Source organism: Anas acuta, chromosome 4 (genome assembly GCF_963932015.1).
Source record: "Anas acuta chromosome 4, bAnaAcu1.1, whole genome shotgun sequence".
Taxonomy (NCBI): Eukaryota; Metazoa; Chordata; class Aves; order Anseriformes; family Anatidae; genus Anas; species Anas acuta.
The window spans coordinates 24,381,547-24,400,277 of NC_088982.1; the positions used below are offsets into that span (position 1 = coordinate 24,381,547).

The 18,731-nt window shown below is 37.7% G+C and overlaps 1 protein-coding gene across 2 annotated transcripts; it reads left to right on the plus strand.

The window, feature by feature from the left end:
* Window positions 1–930: 930 nt before the first annotated feature.
* On the plus strand, window positions 931–18,548 carry NSUN7 (NOP2/Sun RNA methyltransferase family member 7). Of its 2 annotated transcripts, XM_068680212.1 has the most exons (15): window positions 931–1,192; window positions 1,318–1,400; window positions 2,501–2,564; window positions 3,865–4,224; window positions 4,622–4,680; window positions 5,620–5,750; window positions 7,114–7,266; window positions 8,648–8,831; window positions 9,754–9,964; window positions 10,725–10,868; window positions 11,547–11,648; window positions 12,156–12,270; window positions 14,671–14,788; window positions 16,444–17,091; window positions 18,083–18,548. In XM_068680212.1, exons 4-15 carry the CDS (start codon window positions 3,912–3,914, stop codon window positions 18,095–18,097), a joined length of 2,193 nt encoding a protein of 730 aa, XP_068536313.1. In that variant the 5' UTR covers window positions 931–1,192; window positions 1,318–1,400; window positions 2,501–2,564; window positions 3,865–3,911; the 3' UTR covers window positions 18,098–18,548. The 2 variants fall into 2 exon arrangements, with proteins under 2 accessions (XP_068536313.1, XP_068536312.1); XM_068680211.1 differs by lacking the exon at window positions 931–1,192 and having other exon boundaries at window positions 1,244–1,400.
* The last annotated feature ends 183 nt before the right edge of the window (window positions 18,549–18,731 follow it).

Below are 18,731 nucleotides of genomic sequence, written 5' to 3' on the forward strand. Positions count from 1 at the left end.
ATTTTCTCGGCACGAATTACCACTCCATATATAACATTCCCCAAAAGGTCTGGGGCCTCAATTTCTAAAAATGTGTATGTGCTAGACGTGTGCTAAGCCTTACTAAACATAGTATCATCCTAGCCCCAGATCCTGGTTAGTCAGTTTTTGAGCAGTCCTGCTGCAGAAGTGAGTCTAAAGAACTTAACTTTCTAGGACTTCTGCATGTGGCAGATGCTTAGGCAACGTGCAGGAAAGTGCACGCTGTCAGGCATCGTAGATTTTAACTGAATCACGGGGGATTTTACTATTTTCCTTTATTCAGCAGAATTTAAGCATTGCCCATAACAGCACTGATGTAACAGGAACAAGGTTTATGGGGATGAAGTAGATTTTTGACAAGGTGATGGCTCAGCTATTAGGAATAGTGTCAAAAATTGTTTGTAAACCATTAAAAAGCCTGGAAGTAAATAAAGGCTTGATCCATTTATGTGCATCAAGATAGAATATAAAACGAGGTTGAGGTGGTTAAAACTCTCTCACAGCACCTTGTTAATTTCAAGTGCAAATGAATAGTGAGTGCCTTGTCTAGGTGGGTAACCGGCGCTACGCATGGATATCCAGCAATTTCCAGCCCCGCGACTGCAGGTGGTTTTGATGGAGTAAAATATGTGCGTATGAAAGATTTATAATTTAAAAGGAGACATTGAGTTTACAAGAATTCGTGCCCTATGGGGATGTAAACGTTGAAAACAAAGCAAAACAAAGAAACCACCACCACCGAAAACCAAACCAAACCAAACACTAAGCTAACCCCCACCCCAAACCAGGAAGGGGCACAGGGTGAGCTCTCGCTGCCCAGAAATGAGGCTTTTTCGCCGAGGTCCCGTCACGGGCTCACGGCGCACACAGATCCACCCCCGCCGTTGCCAGGGCGGGCTCCATGGCGGCTGTGATCCCTCAGGCGGCCCGGGGAGGAGCCGGGCTTTAAGGGCGGCTCAGCCCGGCCCCTGCAGCCCCCTCCCGGCCGGCCCAGGCCCCGCAGGGCACCCCCAGCACCCCGGCTCCCTGCTGCTGAGGGGCGGCGAGCCCCGGCCCGAGCCCAACGGCCCGGGGGAGCTCGGTGCCCGCCGGCCGGGGCAGGGGCCGGCATAGGGCTCATGGGGCCGTGGGGGAAGCGGCACCCCGGGGAGCCCGTGGGGTGGGTGTGCAGGTGGGTGCCGCCCTGCTGGGTGGGGCCCTGCTTCCTGGCTCGGCATGTTTGCTGTTAAAGGGGTGCTGGGGGGTGTGTTTGGGGCTGGCTTCCGTGGTTTTTAACTCGTCTTCCCTCACCTCCAGCTTCGTTAATGGAGATTGGGACGGTGGGAAGCTTGGCAGTCTGTAGGAGCTCTGGGACAGACGGTCACGGCTGATGTTAGCAGGTATGGTTGTGCATACCCATGCGATTACCAGGGTAAACTACAGTAGGGAGCTGCCAAGGATTTTCCCTTAATGTATAAGGAACCCCGTCCATGCCCACAGCCACTCTGCATCAATTCCTGTTAGCATGAATTCCCATTAACGTGAACAGGTGGCCAGCCTGCCTTACCTGGCATAACCCAAATGCTGAGGGGCTGCTTATTGCCTTTTCTGAATGTAGTTGTGGTAGAGACTTCCAAAAATAGGTGATAACTGATGAAATAGTGAGTATATTTGAGTCTATAGTGAGTAAGTGTCATAGTTCTGTTCACCTGAGTTCATAAAGTTAAAGCTGGAGCCAATCCTAAAATCCAACTGTTTGTGTTAGTTGACTTAAATCTAAGTGAAGTTACATATAAACTGGAAGCATCTGACTTACTCTTCATATTGATCTATGTTGTGTGCCACAAATAATGCATTTGTGTAGTGCTGTTAATTCAGTTTGTAACTGCAAGACTGCATGGGCTGTGGGCAGCTTTGCTTGAAACAGAGCATTCGAATAAATTAATCCAATTTTTCTTCACTGGTAAACCTCGTGGTGGAAAGGGTGGTGCACCTCTGGTGTTGGGAAGTGATAACTGAAAAATCTCTCAATGATTTAGACCTGATGGCCTTGAGACAGTTGTATTTGGTGGATATCCTGTGAGGATACCTGGCAGACGTTTGGTGTATCATTCTTTCCCAAATGGTTTAGAGACTGAGGGCAAAGACCACCCCAAGCTTGTTGTTCAAGAGCTTGAACATAAAGGCTTTATTCTCTGTCACCCACATTCTCTTTATGTGCTGTTCCTGGGACTTCCCTGTAATCTTACAGATGTTGAACCCTCCAAATATTTGCTGAGACCTCTACTCAATCACTGGAGAAAAAAATAAAAAATGTTATTCCTCCACTGTGAACACCCCGAAGCCTCTTAAGATGCACTGCCTAGCAGAAAGGTTATGTAGCTCAGTTCCCCAGCTGCCTTATTGCTCAGTGCTTGCCACGTTCCTACTCTACTACTGGAAACCTGCAGTATCTTCATTGCTATTGTTTATACTTAGATAACAGTAATTTGTATTACAGGAATCTGCCAGCTTCCATTATACAGGTGTTTTCAGAAGAGAGATGTTTACATCCCTTTGCACAGGTAATGGACACAATCAACTCCACTTTTGCCTTGTGATGCTACTGGTAGTGCTCATTGAACTGTTGTGCTTACAGTGGGTTTCTTGATCATTGTTACCGATTTAGTGGATTATGACTTGGAACCAGAAGTGAGGAGATACTTTCCTGCCTGTTTTCAGTGCTTTTACAAGCACATAGATAAATGGAATGGGTCTCTTCTCTCCCCTCTACTTCCTCCCAGCAGAGCTTCCTATTAATCAAGCTTGGTGTTCTCTGCTTGGCACACAGTTCAGTAATCCAAGCTATGAATAACAGTAGTGCAACAATGTGGTGTGTCTGCACAGGGTAGAGCACTGTCATCTCATCTTTATTAAGATGACATTTGTCTTTGGGGAAAGTGTATTCATTGAATCATCTTAATAGCAGTGTCAGCAAAGGCAGCTTGTCAAAGAATTTACAAACAATCAGGAATTCTACAAGGCTTGAAAGTCCTGACACCACAAAAATTGGTTCACTTGCCCCTTATTCTCAAAATAAATATTTTGTGTTCAGATGGAGGAGGGGTTTGAGCTCTGGGTCCATGTTAGGTGCTGTCCTCACTTCTGCAAAATGAGGGATATCTGTCCTCAGATCAAATTAGTACAAAGTAACTTGACAACATTTAAAATTTTTCTTCATTCAAAACACACGAGTTCTGGTTTCATTTAGGTAATCTGAAACTCTACTCTAGCAAAGAGTCACAGCTTTCTTCTGGTAGAACTACTTGCTAGGTTTCAATATGACATTGTAAAATAAATTTACATTCGCTCCATGGTTCCATCTGTGCTGCACCTAACACTAGGCACACTGGTGCTTGACTCTCAACAGAAGAAGACGTTTGTCTGACCACAGCATCTTCTCCCAAGCACCAGGTGGTAAGACAAGAGGAAATGGCCTCAAGTTGCAGCAGGGGAGGTTTAGGTTGGATATTAGGAAAATTTTCTTCACTGAAAGGGTTGTGAAGTAGGCTGCCCAGGGAGGTAGTTGAGTCAACATCCCTGGAGGTCTTCAAAGCACATGTAGATGTAGAGCTTAGTGACATGGTTTAGTGGTGGACTTGTCAGTGCTAGGTTAAAGGTTGGACCAGATTATCTTGGGGGTCTTCTCCAACCTAAATGCTTCTCTGATTCTATGACAGACTTACGCAAGTATAAATGTATTTTCAGAATTAGAGCCTAGAAACAAATTCTATTGAAAATCTGAAAATGAAGGTAAAAGAGTGTTCTAGTAAAAGAAAATGTCGTAATTCAATGCAAACTTTTTTTTTTTTTTTTTTTTTGCAGAGGCAGCAATCCTGTGACTTGCACTTGCCCAATCAAGGACTGGAAGAATGCCACGTTCTAAAAGTAAATCGGTGTCTTTTCATGAGGATGTTACAAATGATACTTTTCACTTGAGTGAAACGAAAATTTCGGATGTAAAAGGATCTGCTGAGAAAAGAACAATGACTCTGATTGGGAAGAATGTCTGTCATGACTCTGTCTACATAAACGCCGCTAAGATTTTTCAAGGCATTCGTAATAAAAAACCTAAAGATAAGATGTTAGTGCGGTATGGTGATGACTCAGTATCTCCTGCGCTAACTTTTGAAGATGAGTATTCCCAGCGTGTGTCTTACGAACTAGCTTTCAATGCTCTGAAATGTAAGTACAAAACTTTTTTTCAAAGAATTGCCAACAGAAGTGATGTAGCAGGGAAAAGTGTATAAAATCTAAGTGATTAGTTTCAGCCTGACAGCAGAGATTTGGGTAAGTTTTTGCAAATGAAGTAGTAAGTTACTACTAGATGAATACTATCCCTCAAATATTTAAATATATCTAAGTGTTGGTAGTGTTTTGTGGAATCAAGCATTTAAAATCTATGTTTTTTCATGTAAGGTAATTATGCTTAGAGTTGTTACTGTTTGTGGGTGAACTTGGCTTTAATTTTCATGATACAAACTTCCAGGCTTTTTTCTAGTAGTTGGTAAGTTTTTATTTTTCTTGCATATAATCTTGTATTTCATTGTATAACTTGAGAATATATATATTTTTTTTTCAGATCAAGAGTTTCTTGAAGAAATACTGCTAGACAGTTGTGTTTACCCTTGTCAGTCAATAGTAAGTGAACATTTTTTTTAAGGAAACATATTTTGTATTTTCTGAAATATTGCTGTCTTTTTTTAGTTATTTGCCTAAAGTGTTTATCTCAAAGCTACTAGATGCGTGTTGTACCCTGATGCTGGGAATTAAAAGCTTCAAAGAAAGAAAGAGAAAAGAAAATCTAGAGGTGGCAGAAGAATCTGCTGTTCCTTCTAGTTAGTCTTTGATGCCTTTTGAAAATTACAAGATGAATTTGAACTGATGTTAATTGTGAAGATTGATGTGAGTAGGCAAATGATCTAACGCTAACATTTGATTTTCAGCTTATGCTTATAAGGAAATAAGAAATTGAGACTTAGGTAATCACATGTTATGTTTCACGGTATGTCCCTAGTAACTTGAGTTTTCTAGCTTGTTTCAGTCACGTTTGAGAGAAAGCAAGATGTAACTGAAGTGCTTGTATTTAGTGTCTTTAAGGAGACGCTGCCTTATTCCGACATTTAGACATGAGAAGGAAATTTTACATTTGTCCCAGCTGCAGAGTTGTTTGAGTTCATGAGTTGCTATATATCAAAGAATCCTACAAGAGACAAAATGTCAGGAAGTTTGTTACCTCAGCTACTGAGGGAACTACTTTATGAGAAGAATATAACTTGCAAGTTTAAATTCTGAGAACCGTGAAAGTTCTTAAGATATCCATGTTATCTGTGTGTATACAGGATGTTTTTAAGTTCTGATAAGCTAAATAACATTATATTTTGTTGTTTTTAAATTTTTGGTAGTTTACTAATTTTACTAATTCTTCATGAGGAATTATTTACATATTCTCAGAAAGAAGTGTTTAATTGGAGGTTTGTATGCTTCTTATGTGGGAGACTGCTGTTTGATATGGATCTTTTTGCAGAAGTAAGGCAAGCTTTGTGCCGTGTTCTTTACCCAGTTGTTTTTCTGTTGCAGCCAGATGAATTAACCAGCTTGCTTGTTGTGATGCTTTATGACCTCCAAGACCGAAAGTTTGAAGCACGAGAGATTTTTGATGAAGAGGAACCTGTAGCAGAAGTTAGGAAGATAGAACATTTTCTATACAGGTATGCATGCTAAGAATTTTTTTTTTTTTTTGTGTGTGTGTTACATATGAGCAGAAACAGATTTTTATAACCACTGCCTTTTTTTAATTTGTGAGTATCACAGATGCCTTTCATCTTGAAATTTTGTGGACTTTGTTTTTAATTTTTGATGAGAAAGTGATTTGAAGGGAAAGTTTCATATTCTTATAGCTAAGAAAAATATTGCTAACAAACTATCTTTATACTTTATTAGATTATTAGAAAAAAGTTATGTTATTGTAGAGTTGTTGAACTTTTTTTTTCATACAATTTTAGGAAAAAAGAAATATTTAGTAAACATTCATATTTATGAAAGTAATAGTGTCTAGAGCCTAAGTGTTGTGTAATGGAATAACATACATTTATTTAGCTATGCTGCTATTTTGGAACTTTGATAATATATATTTATTTTAAGTAATGAGAGAAAAAAAACAATAGGTACAATAAACATTTTAAATAGTGTTCAAGTATTTGTTTCCTAAGTCTGAAGAAATCAACTGGTATTTGGTAGACAATTGTTTTGCTGCTAGCTACAGAGTAGCCCCAAAAGTTTGTGAACACCCTAAACGCAAGGTATTCCTGCAAGGCAGTAAGCAATGTATCTTAATATTTGAAGTAGCTCACCAGCGATTTTTATTTGGTTTGAAGTATCATGTATCGAGATTAGGCATGAAGCTTTTAGGAGGAAAAGACCAGGAATATTTCATCTGACATTTCATGTAACGAAGAAGAGAAGTTGTGGATGTCTCATCCCTAGAAGTGTCTAAGGCCGGGTTGGATCCCCATTCCCCTTTGAACAACCTGGTCTAGGGGAAGGTTTCCCAGCCCATGGCAGGGGGGTTGAAACTATGTGGTCTTTAAGGTCCTTTCCAACCCAAACCATTCTATAATTTTATGCTAACAAAACTGACTCCCGATTTCCATCATAATTCTGTTGTTTCTGCATATGTTTAGAGGTCAGCTTTTTTCAGATGCTCATTCTGCAATGCATGTGTTTATGTCATTAAATACCTAACAAAAATGTGGTTATATTCCACAGATTGCAGTTCTAATACGTATTTGCCTTGTTCTTTCAAAGGTGAGAAAATTGACTTGTGGAGTCACTTGTCAGAATTCCAGTCCTGTGTGTATTCAAATAAAATAGTTTCAGCTATACCAGTATATAGTAAAATACCTCTCACTATGTATATAGTAAAATACCTCCATGCATTTTCTGTAACAGCTTGCAAAGCACAGTCTCGCTGTTGGTTTCTGAGCAAGACACTATTGTAATGGAATTGTTGCATGTCAGTAGTTGGTGCAAACATTGGTAGAAACGTATTCAACCTGTGACTATGTTTTGTAGTTTTAGGATCAAACTGGCAGCTGCACTAGCAAGATATCGCATCAAACATGATGCTCTTTCAATTGAATACATCCTACCAGAAACCATACGGAAGCAAGAACAAAGGGCTTCTGCCTTACCTTTGTGTGTCTGGATAAATACATTTAAGACCAGGTAACATCTTAAAAGTATCACATAACATTTAATTTTTTTTTTTACATATGCCATCATATAGGTCCCGTACACTTGTTTTGGAATTTCAAGGTTATGTTATTACCAGGAACTTAAGTTTATTACAGTAAATGCTGCTTAGTACAGTAACATTGCCTTATGCTTTTTGGAAGTTTTTATATATTGCAGTAATGGTATTCATAAACTGTAAATGAAAGATAGAGTTCGTTATATTCTGTTGTTTTAGAAAGTTAAAAAGAACTATGTGGATGAAAAACTCTTAAAAAGTGGGTGTATTGCTGTAAGTGATAACATTGGCCAAGGGTGCAGAGACAGGTGCAATACTTAAAATTGGTGTTTATTCTGTAAGGGTAGCATAAATGTGAAATTAAAATACACTTTTAAAAATCATTAATCAGTGATTATCTTGATGATTATGATTATTGATTATTATTAATCATTGATCAGTGATTACTCCATATGAACACTAGTGCTCCCAGTCCCATGGTGATAAGTTAAACCATACTGGGTTATTTTGTTATGCATTTTGTTATAAAGATAATGCATTTTATCTTGTTTTAAACAATTTAATACTTTTGTTTTGGATCAGTGTTTTGTGCTTACATTACAGGCTTTTTAAGATAAAGAAGGTGTTTTACACCAGTTGTAATTTTGTAAAGTTTAGCTAAGATTAGTCTGAAAGCTGCAGTGTTGGCTCTGCATTTAAAGTACTATATAAGTTTATAGCACTATATAAAACTGCATTTCAACAAACAAGTCTTGGTGTATATACCTTTAAATCTTCATTATATTTGAACTGCAAACCTCAGCATTTCTAACTTCATTATGTTTACAGAAGGATTACTTCAGATATTAGCTGTTAAATTCATTGGTGAGCTGAACTACTTTGAAAGCAATTGAAAGAACCAAGCTATTTCAGCAGTAAATTTGCTACAGGGTCTCCAGAGCACATGGACAGTTGCATATTGATGCTTTGAATCATCCTCTGGAGACATATGCCTCTTTCTTAATTTCTGTTATCAGACTTACTCAGACTTAGTAACTTAAGTGTTTTGAAATGGAACTTAGATGTCTTAAATAGTGTGAATTCTCCTCCTGCATTAGGCAGTATTACTTTTTTTGTTTTGTTTTTATATATATGTTTGTGTATCTAGTCTGTAAAAATACATGTTTTAGATACACATACAATAAATATTTTAGATGCCTGCAGGTGTGTGTGTATATACACACTAAAGAAATCAATCTATAGGCAACACCCACTAAGAAATCACTAAAGGCAACAATCCAGGTCATCAGTATCAATGTGAATTATACTGCTTAAATAAGCACTGTATATTTAATGGTCAGGGCTGTATGTTAACAGCCTTCAAGATGTTGTCAGAGATCTGAAGAATAAGGGATTCACAGAAGTTGAATCTGTGTCAGACTTCAACCGTTACACTTACTGTATGGACCAGCATTGCCACGATGTATTGTTTTTTCCTTCCTCTCTTAAAGAAGAACTGCTGAATTCAGATCTTTTTGCAGATTGCAAACTCTTATTACAGGTGAGTTGATGTCACCCTTGAGTGAGTGATACTAATCTGCAAACTAAAATAATATAATATTAGGATGAAGTCATGTATTGTGTGACTGTCCTATACAGTTGTTCAGACATAAACACACTCTGAATAAGTCATGGAAGCAAATTCTGAATGTTACTATTTAAAAATTTTCAAAGTGAGGAAACAGAACCCTGAAAAGCTCCATTTCTCTCTAGTGGGACATGGTGGTTCTTGACTGATGTATATATAGAGATGCTAATGTGAATTTAGTGCTGCTCTCCCACCCCTAACATAAGTGTTTGCCAGATTTGGTCCAAAAGTTTGCACCTGTGCTTCCTATCTTCACTCTGCAATTTCAAGGAATTTGATAGAGATGTTTGATATATATCACTTTTTCCTCTTCAGTATCTGTAGTGTGAGATGATTTACACGTGTTGTCTATATTTTCTGTGTGCAAATCTGTCTCTGTGTTGTCCAAACTTAAGCAAAATATTACTTTTTAATCTGTAAGTGCTTCATTTCACCTATATAGCTCTCCTTCTGGAGCTGTGTGAATAGCTTTACTTTTCCTTGATAAGCTGCACCTGAGGATAAATTTTGCATGTTATGGACCATGTTTGTCTTTCCTAGAACTGTCATTGAGTCCCCTCTTAAGGGGATAATACGCACACATTTCTTTTCACCTATAGATACTATGTTCTATTAAGCATTAAACTATTTAAATTTAGTGAGTTTGACTTCAGATGTTCGAGTTTGTATTTTTTTAAAATTCTATATTAGCTATATCTGATTAATTTATCTTCTCCCCTCTTTCCTGTTTGTCATGAAAACAGTGAAATAATTTCCTAATTTGGAAAAGAAGGGTGGTACTGTGAGAAACCAAATTAGTTGGTCGTATTTAATTTTTTGTGTCATTATTTTGTAGGATAAGTCCCGCAGTCTTGCTGTACACTCTGTACAGGCGCTGCTGAATACGGATGGTGACATTATAGTGGCTCATGTAGGTTCCCATCTGACCATCGCCCATATGTCAGCGCTGAGAAATCACAGCATGTCCAGAGTTTTTGTTTGTGGTGTAAAATCTTCAGCAAAAGCAGATGAACTGAGGAACTTGTTCAATCATATGGGATGTGAAAGTATGTGTTTAAACAGGTGATTTGCATAAGGTATTGTTATGTAGGTGTGTGATATCTCTATAGATGTGAGATCAGTATGTGTTACATGTTTGTGATATCTATAAATATGATAATTCTGTCAGAATTCAGGATCACTTGTTTGAGGGTTTGGGAGGGTAGTAACAACTTGTTATTAATCTGCAAACTTGATGAGCTTGAGTGTAGCTGAAGAGTTCTCAGTTCACCTGTTAATTGTTCACCCACTACAGTCACAAGGTGAACTGAGAACTCTTCAGCTACACTCAAGCTCATCAAGTTTGCAGATTAATCATGTCATAGATTCAGACTCCTGATAGGTCATGGCAAAGTTCTCCACATAAGTGGTTAATATATTAATTGTTGTTGTCCGGGAACTTTGGAATCAGTGTATTTGGTGCCTTGGCTGTTGCTTTCAGGTTGATCTATACCTGTTTGTGAGAACGTTAATCCAAAATCAATGCATTCATCCAGCTTACCCAGAGGACATAATCAGAACAGACTGTAACAAGACTGGCACCCCATTATCGGTCCCTTCAGTGGAAGAATGTAAGGCCTAATCCTTCTAGCTGTTTGAAATCAGCAGGACATACTTAGGAGGATCTGGTCTAGCAGGCTGTAGCTCTATGGCCGTTTGTGGAACACCATTGTTTCTGCACCCTTACCACATTAAAATTAGGCAGGCTTGCCTTCTTGTGGAACCACCGCGTTTCCTCCCTCCCACTCTATTTTTGTTTTCTTTCAGATATTCAGTTGTTATATGAAGATTTTACTGAGATTCGACCAACAGATCCCAGACTTCAAAACGCAAAAGTGATTTTGTTGATACCACAATGCTCTGGACTGGGTTTTAGTAATCCAATAGATTTTATTTTAAGTGAACATGGAGGTAACTTTTGATTTTTTTTTTTAACTTTTTTTTGTAACTTTTTAAAAAAAAAAAAAAAAAAAAAAAAACACACCCATTTCCCCCAAAACTTCCTTTTAGATTTCTAACTACTATAAAACTTACATTAAACAACTTGCATAAATCTGTGCGTGTAATGGACTTCCACAGTAGTCTACTTGTACAAAAGAGAATAATGAGAAAAATCAATTATGATTTTTGTACATAAAATGAGTGGGAGTGTATTTGGCCTAGCTTAGGATTCTCAATAAGAAAAAAATTTCAAGTCAATAGTATGAAGTTTGGGGGTTGTTCTGGGTGGCAGCTTATATATATGTATATCTTTCCCTAAAGTAAAAAGACTATAGGCAGAAAAATATCATTCAATATACCAATGAGTGTACAGTTTTCCATTAATCACGTTCCTTTATTGACTTAATGTAAGTCTATTCATTGTCCAATTCTTATTAAACAGAAACAAAGAAGAGGCAGTAGTAATTACAAGTAAACTTAAGAAAGAAAGAATTGTTTAGGCACTCCTTAGTGTTGTAATTCATAAAGCCTACCTTCCCACTGCACCAGCAATGATAATGTTTGTTACCAAAGCTTTTTCTGCTAAGAACTGAATTTTAAGACGCTAATAGCAGTAGTATTAATAAATTTACAACTTTTTGTATTTAGATGCCGGATTGCTAAGAGACCTTTTACAAGGATCTGTGTCCAAGGATAAACTCTGTCGTCTTGCTGAGCGGCAGCTTACCGAGTTGATGCATGCAATGAAATGTAAGTGTGCCGCCTCTCAGGCTTCTGAGGGCACCTGGTACTATCAGCTTCACTGTACTACAACCAGTTGTAGTATTGTTCAAGACATGCTGATTATTAACAGCAAGTGTGTAAACAAAAGCTCTAAATAATGATCCTCACAACACTAAGGGTATTTCTGTGCTGTAATATTCACCAGCCATTAATACAATTATCGTCGGGTTTGTGTAGAGAATGGGCTGAGTCATACTTGGTTCTGACTCCATCTTCATGCTGCAACTTTCTTCCCCCCTCCCATTAGCAGCTGTGTGAAAAGACTGGATGCAGCCCTGAATTTGTGCTGAAATCTGCAAATATTTGAAAAGGTTTTGATTATCCTCCTGCACATAAGTTTTTTCATATACTTTATTAGTAAAAGTGACATACAAGCATAAGTTTTATGCTGCTTTTGGTTCTTACTAAACCACTGTGTGTAGGAAGAATTTTAGCACTTATTATATATATATATTTTATTTTTTATTTTTGTAGTTAAAGTGCAAGCTATTGTTTACTGCACTTCTTCGGTTTACCCAGAAGAGAATGAACTAGTAGTGAAAAAAGCACTGGAATCTGGTGTGGAAGGACATAAACTAAAACGATTTAGGTATGAAATAAGTTCTCCATAGACAGAACTACTTAAAGTGTAAGTTTAAGTTGTAGCATAATTCTTATCCTAGACTGTTCTGTCTCTTCTATTAGATTAACATTTACAATAGTTTTTTGCTGCCTCTGATTCTGTTCCTTTTGATGCTCTGAGTACTAAGTAGTACGCAACTTTGTCATCTATTGCTGTCACCCTGTAAGTAGCTTAAAGGAGAAAGAAGCTAGTTTAAGATAAAATGAGACTAGAAGTCAATGAGCCTGCTACTGTGCTCTCAGCTTCTGACCTAGAACGATCAGTTCAAGGAAAAGGAGAAAGAAGGTAAGTCTTAAAACGAGAACATAATGTAGAACGAGAACCTCTGCTGCTCAACAGTTCGTGCCTGTGTTCAGATGAATGGACTTCTGAGGGGGGAACATGTTATAGTTACAGAGCATCCTTTGTAATCATAATAGATGTGAATATATATAGATGAAGAAAGTATGTGTGTTTGTGTGCATACTGTATATGTAGTTAAAACATGTCAGCTGTCATCCTTGTCAGCTGAAGAAGTTGTTAGAAGTCTGATGGATGTTTTGATTTTCCTTTTAGTCAGTTGCATAAATGCAGACAGTTGGTACTTGCTCGCACATAGATAAAACAATCGATTACAGGATGCAGGTTAAGAGTTTTTGTTGCATAATACTGTCTTTATTTATTTAACTATCCTAGATTAAGCTAATGACTTGGCCATCCTGAGGAAAGGTACTGTGGTTCAAGATAGCATTCAGTGTATTTACATTTTGTATAATTAAAATGTTAAATATTAACTATTACCAATCCAAAGACTTTAAAAAGAAAGATGTTACATGTACTAAGATACAGTACAATAAGATGCATCTTTCTTTCAAGTCACCAGTACAAAAGAGCAACCTGCTGGAAACTTTACTCCAAATGGTATGAATGAAAGCAGGGCATGTCTTGTCAGTGGTGCTGTGCTAGTCCAAAAGTGTTTGTGGCCTCCTCCTCTAAATTATCTTTTCCTTTAGGATTTGAAATTCTGTTAGTCTGTCATGTCTTGAAGTCTATGCAGCTATTACTGCAGGTGAATTACGAGGACCTTGGAACACAGAGGTCTCTAAATTATTTGAACATAAATAGTACATAGTTTTGTTATTATAAATAATGAAATTAATACTTTTTTTTTTCTAAAAAAAGGAAAAACAGGATTTTTTTCATGAGCTTTGACTTTTTCAGGAAAAAAAAAACCCTCACCCAAATTTTTCCCCAAAGTCAAAAACAGATTCTGTGTTTTACAGCAATGTTATGAAACTTGTCGTACCACCAAATTATACTTGTACTTTCAAATGTCAGATGGTAGGAAAGGGAAGGTGAAATTACATTAGAATTTTTGCAGACCTGAGCAAATTTGTGAGTGAAGACTGCTGGAACTTCATAAATGCCAACTCCAGAATCCTTCATTGTCATGCACAGATCTTGGACTTTTTCCATGCATAGTTGTTGCTGTAATAAAGCTGCTGGTAGCCAGTGTAAACAGAGCAGTAACAGAATGCCGTAAATAAAATACGTAGCGGGAAGCTACTTGTCTTAAGGTGAAAGCTGGAGCTGTTTATTACTTATGACAGTTCCTTAGGCACCTTCCTTAGAATTAGCTAACGTTTGACTAAAATAATGCAGAATAGAATGAAAAACTGTCACATAACTGCTGGCACCTGTGCTGGGAGTAGTGGCTTTGAGAGAAACAGCTTATCCCAATACAACACCCTGTGTGATCATCACACATCTACTTAGTACTAATTTGGTTTTCCAAGAAAATGGAGGACTCTCAGGCCAGGTGCACTTAATGTATGTTACATGTTTTGGAATTATTCTGCGTTGCTGGAGTGGTGTCAAACAAAATGGCCATGCTGGAGTTTGGGGTCACACAGCCAGTCTTACGGCTTGAAAATGCCCTTGACATTTTCACAACGTGTACCCACTTTTCACGCTGAGCTTTCTTTAAGGATATAGTTCATAGCAAAGGCTCTACCTTACGTAAGAGTCCACATTGCAAACAGGTGTATGGAGGAGAGACTCCAAACCATTCATGGCTTTTCTTTTGGCCATATCAAATTTAAGTCAAATTCTGTATTAATTTTCAGGGTCAGCTCATCCATTAAATAGACTCATGGTAACAGTGACCTGTATATAGCAATCAGACTAAGGATTAGCATTTTAGCATTTGGTGGTTAATATGATTGAGTTCTCATGTTTGTCTTGAATTGCCTGTTTTTTTTTAAAGTGAAAATAGGCTTCATAAAACTTTCATTGCAAGATATAATTTGGAAATTGTTCTTAATATATCATTTACCCTCTTTTATATCTTTAAATAATATCTATTGGTCATTTCTTTATTTTCTGTAGGCTTATTCCTCCTGTTTTTCCTACATGCTGCAATCCAGAGTCCTGCACTGACTTCTTTTTCAGAACAGAACTATCAGAAATTTCCAGTGGCTGTTTCCTAGCTATTATAGCAAGAGAGGTAAGCTAAGAAAATTACAATTTAAAAACGCTACACAGAAAAAGAATATTGTCATTTTCCACAAAAGAATATATAAAATGGAACAGTTTAAAAACACACGCGCGCACACACACACACACACACACACACAAAAAAAACCTTGCTCATCTTTGGATGTCTCAAAAAGACCAAATATCAGGGGAGCAATGCTGCAGATTTTCTAGAGATAATTAATTGAAATGTGCAACTCCTAGGGTTTTATGTTGAGCACAGCTTTCCAACATGCTTTTTATGTCAGAGCAGTTTGTGGTCAGAGCAGTCGCTTAATCTAGGTCTGTGTGAGGAATGTTTTTAGAGGAAATACACTGTTGTCACACCTTGGAATAGAATATGCAGTTTGATTGAGAATCATGATAAATGGTGTCTAGGGAAGTTATACGTTAGGTCTGTATGTATCACCAAGCTTTGCCAGTATCAAAGTACGGATTAAAACTTCATTATAATTTTACTAAAATAGGTATGAATGTTTCTTTCCAAAACTAAGGCATGTGCAGATCTGGGTTGACAAGCAGAAGGCTTTTGTTGGCTAAATGGAAGTCTGAGGAAAGGCCTTACAGGGATGGTTTGTACCCCTTAGCATCGAGCTTTTCATCTTGTGGCTGAGGAAAGTCGGACTTTCTTCACCAAAAGAAGAAAGCAGGAGGAGCTAATTAGAAATTCCACTGAAAATTAAAGATACGAGATCTTATTTGGCTATTTGTATCACTTTCTGTAATACTCCCAATTCCAGTGCTTGAAAGAAGCTTGTGTGTCCTGGGGAGAATTGAAAGGGGAATATTTTATGAGAGTAAGAGGATCACACTTGAAAAGCCTTTCAGGTTATTGATTATTGACCTCTTTCTTTTCCATATAGAATATTTTTTAACCTGGTTTTCTGAGCTAGTAAGTTTTAGTGAATCATGGTGTATACATCTGTCTACCCTATTCTCTCCAATCAGAGAGAGAAACACTTGTTTGAGGTAATTGATTTGAATCATTTTTCAGTGAAACTCTACTGCACAGAACCAATTGCTCCTAATTGCATCAGTGATCAGATTTTTAGGAGACTCTAGAAATTAGGGTTTTCTAACAAAACTTACCTTGAGAAGTTAAACTGCAGCCTCTGTTTTTCAGGTACCAACCCTTTTTGTGTAGTTTTAAATGATTTCTTCCCCATTGCTTCTCTTCAAGTGTTTGGCTGTTGACCTAGTTCCTAGTTAATGTAGTTTGCGTTCTTTGCTTATGTATTATGAACAGAGATTTTCAGTATCATGAAAATCAGTCATGCTTGACATTATTATTAATAATTCTGTATTTTAGTAATTATTTCTCTCTCACACACAGTGTTATAGATACGTTACAAAGCAAATCAATAAGGGAGATGCATTAAAAAGTCCAGAATTCATTTCTACTCTTCAGGGCAAAGTCTGTGAAGAGCAACTGTGCAGATACCACTTTACACAACAGCCACATTATTTACTTCTTGAATAAATAGTTACTGTTTATCAAATGTGACTGAAGTATTTCTGCTAGAGTCTGCCATATCTTTCTTGTGGGTAAATTCTGAGGAATCGGATCAATGTGATGAGTTTACAGCTGTGGCGTAGATGTATTATTGTTTCCTTTGAAATTTTCAGAAAGATTCTTCTGAAAATGTGTCCGTTCAAGACATTTTGGCTCGTGCTGCATCTAAAGGACTACTGGGCACCACTGCAGAAGAAACAAAGGACGATGAGAAAAAGCAATGGAAAGTGACAGAACATGGAAATGGTGTTACTGCTAGTGGTACAAAGCCAAGGAGGGCTGAGTTCCATCACCATAAAGTTCCATCACCATCTAATATTAATACTGCAGTTTCAGTATCTAAAGCAGTAACTAAACTGAGAAAAAAGAACATCAGCCAACCAGTCGGTTACGTTCAACCTAAGAAACCTGTCAGCCCAGCTGCAGGCACAGGTCTTCCTCGAGTTCTGAAACACACAGCTCATTTGCCATCCATTGGCAAGGTGCATGGAAGACAGATGCTTGCCAGAAAGGCACGCGCAGAACGTAAGAAGGTTGTGTTGAAGCCTGTGGAAATTGTTTTTCCTCCAGTGATATCACCATATGGACGTCCCCAAGCCGGGATGCCAACTTCCAGTTCCTATTTTGACTGGACTGGAGCAAGGAGCGTGAGTGACAGGGCGCTTCCACGACCTCTGCCTAAAAGTGGTCAAACCAACCATGCTAAGGAATCAGCTGTGGCTGCAAGGGTCCTTAAACTTTCCTCCAGATTTACAGAAAAGGTAAGGATTCCTGAATATATTCATTTACACACTTACACTACAGTTTATCATTATTCAGGAAAATCTAACTATGGGAAACATACTATAGGATACCTGGATGGAAATAGCCATGTTAATCACGTAAAATCAGTAATTACATTTTAAAGTGTATGCAGTTTAGATGTGTAAGTCTGGTAGACCACTGGGGGAGTGAGGTAAAAAAATACTACAGCTTCTTGCTCTACACTTTAAAATGACAAGTTAAAGCATAGCTTTCTTTTTGCCTATGACCTGCATACATCTGTATGAACGTTAAATATATATTCACATATTTAAGTGAACCTACATTTAGTAAATGATTGTTTGTGTTTACAACTGCTAGAAAACATTTTTGTAAGTTACCTTTTAGACTGTGACACATGGAAACTAAGCCTTGCACAGTAAGCCAGGTAGCTCAGCTGTATTTCTGACTGGGTGTGAAATTTTGTACAGCACCTGGCCAAACACATGGTTTGCTTTCTAATACTTATTCCTTCAATTTTTACCCCCAAATGCTTAAAAACTATCATCAGTGGAAACTAGATAAATAATCTGATACTAAAAATAATGAATAGTCATAATAATGTAATGTCAGACAATGCCACGACTCATCTGAGTTGAAAAGAGGCGTTACTGTCAAAGTAGGTTATTTTTATAAATAGTATTGCTAATCATCTGAATAATGACTAAACACAGAGTAGTTTGTCTTTCTTTAAAAATCAGCTGTGGGATTCTAACCTGCTCCCTGCTGCAAGCAAATGAAGAGTAACTGGTAAATACCTACACTTGTTTTATAGTCTGAGCATAGCATAAAAGGGACACACACTTTTAATAACTGATTTATTGTTAAATGTGGCAATGTAAGTATGAAAATGGCAAACTTGACAGAACGACTGTAAGAGGTAATTTGGGGATTGTTAGGATTTAGACCTATCCAGAGAAAATGTTTTAACACGTGTATGTTTTCCCTTAGCACCAGTCAGTGTAGCTGGATGAGCTTTAGGAAAAAAAGGATGTATTACACCACCAGTGTGGACAGCTGCCTTGTGTTCATCACGTAAATATCAGTGCCTCACCAAATCAGTGAACACTTCTCTTAGTGTTTTTAATCCTCACCAGCTGTTGTACTCAGTCATCACTCACCTGCTGTATATCCTTGTGTACCCATGCTCCTTACCTGTTCCAAGAAAAGGATAAGCTCTGTTTCTGGAGAAACTCTAAGGATGTATCTAGACCTGCGTGCTTCTAATGGATAGAACTGAAAAGAAATCCCCATTTTATTTCAAAACCATCTTAAAGGAGGATTCAACACTAGACAAAAAGAAAGGAAAGTAAGGAGTTCTGTTTTTTTTAAATACTATTGTTAAATGCCTTAAAAAATTAAGAGATTTTGTAGTTAGAGAAGTGAACTCCAATTAAAAAAAATGTATGTATCAAAATTTGTGTCACTCATTTATTAGTTGTCATTGAAATGACTTCAAGATGAACACGCATTTTCTGATGACAGGTATGCAGGGCTACTTACGTAACAAACATCACGGTGTTCCACCATTGGCCTTATCTTGCTTGGCGAGGTTTGAGTCTCTGAAACGTTGTGGAGGCTAAACCAGTTATGAACTTAA